This window comes from Sardina pilchardus, chromosome 16 (assembly GCF_963854185.1).
Source record: "Sardina pilchardus chromosome 16, fSarPil1.1, whole genome shotgun sequence".
Lineage (NCBI taxonomy): Eukaryota > Metazoa > Chordata > Actinopteri > Clupeiformes > Clupeidae > Sardina > Sardina pilchardus.
In genome coordinates, this window is record NC_085009.1 from 31,404,919 (window position 1) to 31,415,191 (window position 10,273).

Consider the following 10,273-nt stretch of genomic DNA (forward strand, 5'->3'; position numbering starts at 1 on the left):
AGCGATCGGTTCCGCACCATGATCAACGTGCTGGGCGATGCGTACGGCGCGGGCATCGTGGAGCGTCTGTCCCGGCGGGAGCTGCAGCGCACGGACGTGACGTCGGACGCGGACGTGGGCGTGACCAACCCCTTCGCCCTGGAGACCACGCTGGACGACGAGGAGTGCGAGAACAAGTCCTACGTCAACGGAGGCTTCGCCGTCGACAAGAGCGACGCCATCTCCTTCACCGAGACCTCGCAGTTCTAGAGGCCCGTTGGGGGGGTGTGTGTGTGGGGAGGGGAAGGGGGGTGTGTGTGGGGAGGGGGAGGGGGTGTGTGTGGGGAGGGGAAGGGGTGGGTGGGTGGGTGGGTGGGTGGTGGGGGACTAGAGACTTGGAGAGACTCCCGGGGCCGCAACAGATCCATAAAAACACAGTGCCATTATTGAGAGGGCAGCCGCATCACAATGTGTGTGTGTGTGTGTGTGTGTGTGTGTGTGTGTGTCTGTGTAACCCAGTGCCATTATTGAGAGGGCAGCCGCATCACAACGTGTGTGTGTGTGTGTGTGTGTGTGTCTGTGTAACCCAGTGCCAATATTGCGAGGGCAGCCGCATCATAACGTCTGTGTGCGTGTGTGTGTGTGTGTGTGTGTGTGTGTGTGTGTGTGTGTGTGTGTGTGTGTGTGTATGTGTGTGTGTGTGTGTGTGTGTAACCCAGTGCCATTATTGAGAGGGCCACATCACAGACGGGCACCTTCACGCGTACGCATTAGCTGTAGCCTTCATTCCTACTCAGCAGACACTCTCAGACACACTCACACACTCACACAATTCACAAACATACACACACACACACACACACACACACACATTCAAATACAATTCACAAACACACTCACACTTTCACACACAGACACCCATGTGATGCTACGGTGTCCTTGAGGTTAACCCACACACACACACACACACACACACACACACACGAACACGCACACGCACACACACACACACACACACACACACACACACACACACACACACACACACACACACACACACACACACACACACACACACACACACACGAACACGCACACACACACACACATTCAAATACAATTCACAAACACACTCACACTTTCACACACAGACACACACACACACACACACACACACACACACACACACACACAGACACAGACACACAGACACATACACACACACACACACACGCACACACACACACACACACACACACACACACACACAGACACACAGACACATACACACACACACACACACACGCACACACACACACACACACACACACACACACACACACACACACACACACACACACACACACACACACACGAACACGCACACACACACACACATTCAAATACAATTCACAAACACACTCACACTTTCACACACAGACACACACACACACACACACACACACACACACACACACACACACACACACACACAGACACACACACACACACACACACACACACACAGACACACACACACACACACACACACACACACACACACACACACACACACACACACACACACACACACACAGACACTGATCTGGAGCAGCTGAGCACAGAGATGTGATATTTCAGCGACGTCACCGTTCTGTTCCAGCACCATGTCCAGTCCCACTGAGGGTCACATCCATAGACATATATACTGTATAGATATAGACATATATAGACATATATATCATATATATATACACATGGTATACATGTATATCTATGGTCACATTCATAGACATATATGTATATATATTCACACGGTATATATCTATGGTCACGTCCCTGCCGAGAAACACTCATTCTGAAGCATGTGTGTCTTTATGTTTCTGTAATCATCACTGCTTCAAATTAATGCTTCATTTGTACTACTGTAATCTACTGTGTGATACTGAATCATTCTGAGCATTTTAGTTATATTTTAAAGGTTTTGACCAATGTGCTTGAGTGTGTGTGAGAGAGAGTGAGAGAGATACCTGTGTGTGTGTGTGTGTGTGTGTGTGTGTTTGTTTGTGTGTGTGACAGAGAATTAGTGTAAGCCAGAAGACACTGGAAAGTAACATTTGTACAAATGCACTATTGTGTAACTATATTGCAACAAATAGCATGTCCTTAGCAGAGATGTCACTATATACTCCCGCCAATCAAATACGCGATAAAAATAGAAGCTGTTAGAAGCACTCTGTTTGTTCTTTCCTTTTGAAAGCTTACACTGAAGATGTCTTGTGTTTTTTCCTGAAATCTTGTCAGCTCAGTTTGGGCGGATGTTCTTGTCTGCGCATCCTCATGTCTTTGAGCCAGATCAGTGCCAAACCTGAATGTGTCCAATGGGGAGGAGGGACTTTGTATACAACTTTTATAAACAACTCAGAATTGCATGAAGCAATATGTGTAAGATGCACTGAAATGGCCTTCATTGTGGAGATGCGGGAGAGAATCAGCCTCTGAGACGTGCTGAAGTGAAGTGGAGCCCTTTTATCCCAAGACAGCAGCTCTGTCTCCAGCTACAGTACCATCAGAGATTGTTGCTTTATTTTGGTCCATTTTATAATGTTGAGGTTTGTTTGGCATTACCATGGCAACTTCAGAATTTTGGAGTTTGTTGGCCATTGTCTGGGCAACTTTAGAATGTTTGGGTTTGTTGGCCATTGTCTGGGCAACTGTAGAATGTTGGGGTTTGTTGGGCATTGTCTGGGCAACTGTAGAATGTTGGGGTTTGTTGGGCATTGTCTGGGCAACGTTAGAATGTTTGGGTTTGTTGGGCATTGTCTGGCCAGTGGCAAGCACCTTCAAGCGGCCTGCAGTTTGGGGCTGGTGTGTGGGGTTGTGTTGACAACAAAGGGATGTACTGTAACACCGTGTCCTAACTGCAAGCGACACGACCGAATGTGTGCGACAAAATCAATTCCATCCCTGCATTTTCAATTGGAATGTCCTGACTGAATGCGATGCGACCGAACGCGACAAGTTGCTTTGCTACGCGACTTCTTCAACCCTCTTTTGTCGCGCTGTCTGTTTCTATTTTAGTCGCGTCGCGCCGCCTTGCCATTAACTTCTTCACGACGTAACAAAGGTTCATTAAAGAATGTTAACGCATACAATGTGGACACAAACTATCCGACAGTCGCGCAGTCGCTTACAATTAGGACACGGTGTAAGGAGTCAAAGGTCAGAGGCGGAGTGCTGTGCCCTCATGCCAGCACCAGTGCCTAGTGCCCCTCCATCCCAACACAGCAACTCTGTTTCCAGCTCTAACGCACCTGTGCCACCTGAGCCCTATTCTCCTCCTCCTCTCTGTGCCCAGTCCTCAGATGCCAGCCAAACACTTACAAGGCATAACATGTTGTTGAGCCGAGGCTCTCTTGTACTGGTTCCAGGAAGTATGCCACTCCCCTCTCTGAAGCAGGAAATAGCAGTTTATTTGGTGGTTGATAGTCAGCTGTTTAATCCAGTCCTCTTCTTAACCCAGACCAGATCAGCGCACTGGGGGGCAGCTGCACTGGAACTGATGACGCACTCAGACGTGGTGCATCTTAAGGCCAGTTTAAAGTCCAGGCCACCAATGGCGCTCCACAAAATGTGACGAAAAAGAGACAGAAGTCTCAGTGCCTGTGGAATACATGAAGCCATTTCAGAGCACACGGGTGTTTAGCAGGTGTTAGTTCCATACACATTTGAGAGGGCACAGGGGGTTGGGGGCACAGGGGGTGGGTGGGTGAGGGGGCACAGGGGGTTGGTGTGTGAGGGGGCACAGGGGGATGCTGGGTGAGGGGGCACAGGGGGTTGGTGTGTGAGGGGGCACAGGGGGATGCTGGGTGAGGGGGCACAGGGGGTGGGTGGGTGAGGGGGCACAGGGGGTTGGGGGGTGAGGGGGCACAGGGGGTTGGTGGGTGGTACGTACGCATGACGGTGCTGCTGTCTCGGTGTTTAAGTCTCGGTTGCGTCTCAGAGGGTAACTGACTGCTTATGTGTGTGTTGGCTCTTGAAGAGCAGACAGGCTTGCGAGCGGATGAGATTGTGTGTGTGTGTGTGTGTGTGTGTGTGTGTGTGTGCGTGTGTGTGTTTTACTCTTCCGTGGCAGTGCCAACAGAGCTGCGATGTGCCACAGCAGCAGGAGTTCTCACGGGGGCGCCCTCACTGTGCCATCTGATGCCAGGACTTCACTTTTATACCCGAGAGACGTTTACATGCCCATACCATCCCACCTGAAATACTGTATACACCCTCCAGTACAGCCCATTTAGTCAAGAGACTTACTGTACCATCCCACCTGAAATACTGTATATACCCTCCAGTACAGCCCATTTAGCCAAGAGACACTAACATACTGTACCATCCCACCTGAAATACTGTATATACCCTCCAGTACAACCCATTTACATACTGTACCATCCCACCTGAAATACTGTATATACCCTCCAGTACAGCCCATTTACATACTGTACCATCCCACCTGAAATATATACCCTCCAGTACAGCCCATTTACATTCTGTACCATCCCACCTGAAATACTGTATATACCCTCCAGTACAGCCCATTTAGCCAAGAGACACTAACATACTGTACCATCCCACCTGAAATACTGTATATACCCTCCAGTACAACCCATTTACATACTGTACCATCCCACCTGAAATACTGTATATACCCTCCAGTACAGCCCATTTACATACTGTACCATCCCATCTGAAATATATACCCTCCAGTACAGCCCATTTAGTCAAGAGACACTAACATACTGTGCCATCCCACCCTGAAATACAGTATACAGTATACGCTCCAGTACAGCCCATTGAGAGGATACATGAACACACTCATATTTCTCAACGCTCAGCTCCTCTATGGCATGGCCATGGACGTGAACAAGCCACTGGCCACTGCTGTTAGTAGGCTGTAGGCACGTCTACCAGTGAGCATCGCATGGTTGTGACTTCATGTTGGATCACACAGACTGGGGGAAATGCTTCAGTCACACCCACAGCCCATAATAGTCTGCCCCTGGCCACTCACAGAGGGGCTGCTGATGGACATCATGGCTTGTTCATGTTCAAAGCCCTGGCTGTTCAATACTGATAGCTTTTGTGCTAGCATCACTAACTAACAGATGATTCACTACGCAAAGCTTGACCATAAACTATATCGGAAACAAAGCACATGGTTTTATCTATCAGTGAACTGGAATATAGACAACTTAGTCTCTGTACGAACCTGGATGTATACCTATAAATAAAGATGTTGAACACAATTGGCACGGGAGTGGTGTGGTGTCTTCTGTGTGTGGTGTGTGTTTGTGGACAGACATGATGAACGGTCTCAGTTGCCATGAGATACTGCTCGGAACAGCTGCAAGCGACATCATCTCCTCTTCATGGTCTCCTAGACGACACACCTGGGCTCCGAGGACAAAGCTGTTCAGTTGAGAAAGAAGAGGAGGGTGGGTCTCTAAACAGGATATGATGTCATAAATAGAGGGCGGGTCTATAAACAGGCATATGATGTCATAAATAGAGGGCGGGACTTTAAACAGGCATATTTATGATGTCATAAATAGAAGGCGGGTCTTTAAACAGGCATATTTATGATGTCATAAATAGGGGGCGGGACTTTAAACAGGCATATTTATGATGTCATACATAGAAGGCGGGTCTTTAAATAGGCATATTTATGATGTCATAAATAAAAGCCGGGTCTTTAATGGGCATATTTATGATGTCATAAATAAAAGCCGGGTCTTTAATGGGCATATTTATGATGTCCTATTCCTGGCCTGACGAGGGCCTATCATGCCCAGCGATAGGAACCCATAAGCTGTGTCCCAAATGGCTCGTATCGTTGGCCATGATCGGCACTCTCACGGAGCCTCACAGCCAAGGAGCCTGTATTGTTTATCATTTTCTGTTGAATTATATTCAAAATTCAATTTGATTCAGAAGATAGAAACCAAATCACTGAGTAATTGTTAAATAATTGTGATCTCAGTATTGAACAATACAATCATGACTGTCCGGTAGCTTCTCCAAACAGATGTTTGTGGACGTTACTCAGGAGTTGGGCTCCCCACATGCATGACATTGACCAGCTCCATCCATCCCTGGGCTGAGTGTAGCTCGAGTACAGTGGTCAACCAACGACCAGCTCCATCCATCCCTGGGCTGAGTGTAGCTCGAGTACAGTGGTCAACCAACGACTGACCAGAGGCAGCAAAAAAAGAAGTAATAAAGGGAAATCCAAGGCACTCTTCTTTCTTTATGATTATTTTCTACTATGAAACAGCCATTCAAATAAAGGCTCTTTTTTTATTAATCTATCTCGATATCTATCTACGTATCCGTCTAGAACACACACCACTTCTAGGACATATGGTTTGAAACAGAGACATGGACAAGGCTAGTCTGCTGTAACACTTTATTTCCACTTAATTCTCACACAATAATTATGTTCATGAACACACACACACACACACACACACACACACACACACACACACACACACACACACACACACACACACAGATCAAATGTACAGTTCATGCAGTGCCTGTGTGACTAATACATCCCTAGAGGTTTCTGATGAAGAGAATTAACTACAAACACACACGCACACACACACAGTACACACACACACACAGAGCACCCTTGGTGTCATACGCGCTCCCACCCCCAGTGTCCTGTGAAGCACTGCTATGCCCAGTCAGATACAAACACACACACACACACAGCACCAGGAGGAGGAATACACTGGCGTGGAGTGTTTGGACACACCTTCACACCTGGAGGCATGCGCACATACACACACACACATATACACACGCACACACACACACACACACACACACACACACACACACACACACACACACACACAGCACCAGGAGAGCTTCAGGTGAAGATCAGCAGCACTGACTGGCTATCCTGCTCAGATGGAGGAACACACAGGTGTTGAGAACGTCAAGAGTCATCTTCACACCTAGAGGTACACACAAACAAACACACACACACATGTTGGGGCCAATAATATAACAGACTGGTTAGCGTTAGCATTAGCTCACCGGTGAGTTGGGCCGGTTAGCGTTAGCGTCAGCTCACCTGTGGGCCCTTCTCATTTGTTTTTTTTATCTATCCACCTTTCCTTCCTCGGTCCTCGTTCCAACTGATCTAGATAAAGAATGATGGGGCGGCAACAATTGGACAGTGGGATATCCAGTGTTCTTTATAGATCAGTGGTAACGAGCTAGAGGACTGAGGAAGGAAGGAAGGGAGGACAGATAAAAAGACGAATGAGAAGGGCCCTGTCTGTTGTGGCGGATATCATGAGAGACTGGTTAGCGTTAGCTCACCTCTATTGGGGAGGACAACAAGACAGACTGGCTAGTGTTAGCATTAGCTCACCTGTGTGTTGGGGCTGTTAGCGTAAGCTCACCTGTGTGTTTGACCGGTCAGCATTAGCGTTAGCTCACCTGTGTGTTGGGCCGGTTAACGTTAGCTCACCTGTGTGTTGGGGCTGTTAGCGTTAACTCACCTGTGTGTTGGGGCTGTTAGCGTTAGCTCACCTGTGTGTTGGGGCTGTTAGTGTTAGCATTAGCTCACCTGTGTGTTGGGGCTGTTAGCGTTAGCGCACCTGTGTGTTGGGGCTGTTAGCATTAGCTCACCTGTGTGTTGGGGCTGTTAACGTTAGCGCACCTGTGTGTTGGGGCTGTTAGCATTAGCTCACCTGTGTGTTGGGGCTGTTAGCGTTAGCTCACCTATGTGTTGGGGCTGTTAGCATTAGTGTTAGCTCACCTATGTGTTGGGGCTGTTAGTATTAGTGTTAGCTCACCTGTGTGTTGGGGCTGTTAGCGTTAGCTCACCTGTGTGTTGGGGCTGTTAGCGTTAGCTCACCTATGTGTTGGGGCTGTTAGAATTAGCTCACCTGTGTGTTGGGGCTATTAGCATTAGCTCACCTGTGTGTTGGGGCTGTTAGCATTAGTGTTGGCTCACTTGTGTGTTGGGGCTGTTAGCGTTAGCTCACCTGTGTGTTGGGGCTGTTAACGTTAGCTCACCTGTGTGTTGGGGCTGTTAGCGTTAGCTCACCTGTGTGTTGGGGCTGTTAGCATTAGCTCACCTGTGTGTTGGGGCTGTTAGCGTTAGCTCACCTGTGTGTTGGGGCTGTTAGCGTTAGCTCACCTGTGTGTTGGGGCTGTTAGCATTAGCTCACCTGTGTGTTGGGGCTGTTAGCGTTAGCTCACCTGTGTGTTGGGGCTGTTAGCGTAAGCTTACTTGTGTGTTGGGGCTGTTAGTGTTAGCGTTAGCTCACCTGTGTGTTGGGGCTGTTAGCGTTAGCTCACCTGTGTGTTGGGGCTGTTAGCGTTAGCTCACCTGTGTGTTGGGGCTGTTAGCGTTAACTCACCTGTGTGTTGGGGCTATTAGCATTAGCTCACCTGTGTGTTACATTAGCTCACCTGTGTGTTGGGGCTGTTAGCGTTAGGTCACCTGTGTGTTGGGGCTGTTAGCGTTAGGTCACCTGTGTGTTGGGGCTGTTAGCATTAGCGTTAGCTCACCTGTGTGTTGGGGCTGTTAACTTTAGTGTTAGCTCACCTGTGTGTTGGGGCTGTTAGCGTTAGCTCACCTGTGTGTTGCGGCTGTTAGCGTTAGCTCACCTGTGTGTTGGGGCTGTTAGCGTTAGCTCACCTGTGTGTTGGGGCTGTTAGCATTAGCTCACTTGTGTGTTGGGGCTGTTAACGTTAGCTCACCTGTGTGTTGGGGCCGGTTAGCATTAGCTCACCTGTGTGTTGGGGCTGTTAGCATTAGCTCACCTGTGTGTTGGGGCTGTTAAGGGGCATTCACATACGTCGCTACTCGCACATCGCTCCTCGCTTCCGTTAACTGTCAATCATCTCTATTCTACATTCTGATTTGGTACTCGCTTCACTCGCTTCACTCGCATCGCTGGAAGTTAAAATTATTTTAACTTCGTACCCGCCCACATCGCATCGCTAGTCCTCGCATCGCCTGTCCTGGTCACATTCAGCTAGAACACATTCACTTTACATTGACAGTTCTCGCTCAGAGATGGGCGAGTAGCGACGTATGTGAATGCAGCTTTAGTGTTAGCGTTAGCTCACCTGTGAGTTGGGGCTGTTAGCGTTAGCTCACCTGTGTGTTGGGGCTGTTAGCGTTAGCTCACCTGTGTGTTGGGGCTGTTAGCATTAACATTAGCTCACCTGTGTGTTGGGGCTGTTAGCGTTAACGCACCTGTGTGTTGGGGCTGTTAGCATTAGCTCACCTGTGTGTTGGGGCTGTTAGCGTTAGCTCACCTGTGTGTTGGGGCTGTTAGCATTAGCTCACCTGTGTGTTGGACTTGTGATTCTCTGCTGGGCCACTGTGGGGGGAGATGGACCTCCTGCACAACACCTCATCCACCTCTGAATCCGTAGCACCCTATAGTGTACACACACACACACACACACACGTAGGTTTGTGTATGGAGGGGAGTGGTGTATTACTTCATGTGCAGTGCATCATACAATTGACCTACTTCACAAACCTAATACAGTATTTATTTTAATAAACAAGGGAGAGGAGATCACAAGGTCCTAGATCTTTACAATTTGTTGATATATCTGTGTGAAACTCCTTTGCACAATTCTTCAATCAGGAGTCATTCATTATCCAGAAGAGATACCATCTGTTCTGTGTTGATATTTGCAAATATGGATCTGAGGCACATTTAGAGAAAGTACTGTACAAAAGGTCTTTACTGTCAGTCTATTTCAATGACAAATGACAAGTTGTAGTTCAATGAAATGTGTTCTGTCTAGATGATTACATGTCAATGTCAGTTACATCTTGAGATGAATGAATATATTTTTCTGAAAGAAAGAAATGGAACAGACATAAGAAAAGTGGAGGCATTTTGAGTAGTGAACAGTAAAAACAGTGTTTTACATGTTGTTGTGTGGAGCACTGTGTAATGATTGAAAGCAAACAGTGACTGAAGGCAAAATTTAATTTAGCTGTCTTTTAAACTCCAAAAGAGCTCTGATCAAGTGCTATAGTAATTACCCTGCGGCCCAGTTCAACTCCAAAAGAGCTCTGATCACATGCTACAGTAGCAGCTACTGTAGTAGTTATCCAGCGGCTAGTTCAACTCCAAAAGAGCTCTGATCACATGCTACAGTAGCAGCTACTGTAGTAGTTATCCAGCGGCTAGTTCAACTCCAAAAGAGCTCTGATCACATGCTACAGTAGCAGCTACTGTAG

At 47.8% G+C, this 10,273-nt stretch overlaps 1 protein-coding gene across 1 annotated transcript in view; it reads left to right on the forward strand.

Annotated features, from left to right (window-relative positions):
- Nucleotides 1–250, forward strand: part of slc1a1 (solute carrier family 1 member 1) — a 17,181-nt gene extending 16,931 nt beyond the window's left edge. Inside the window, exon 12 of the mRNA XM_062516508.1 lies at nt 3–250. Coding sequence (XP_062372492.1) covers nt 3–249 — 247 coding nt within the window. The 3' untranslated portion in view covers nt 250. The remainder of the gene's footprint in view (nt 1–2) is intronic.
- The last annotated feature ends 10,023 nt before the right edge of the window (nt 251–10,273 follow it).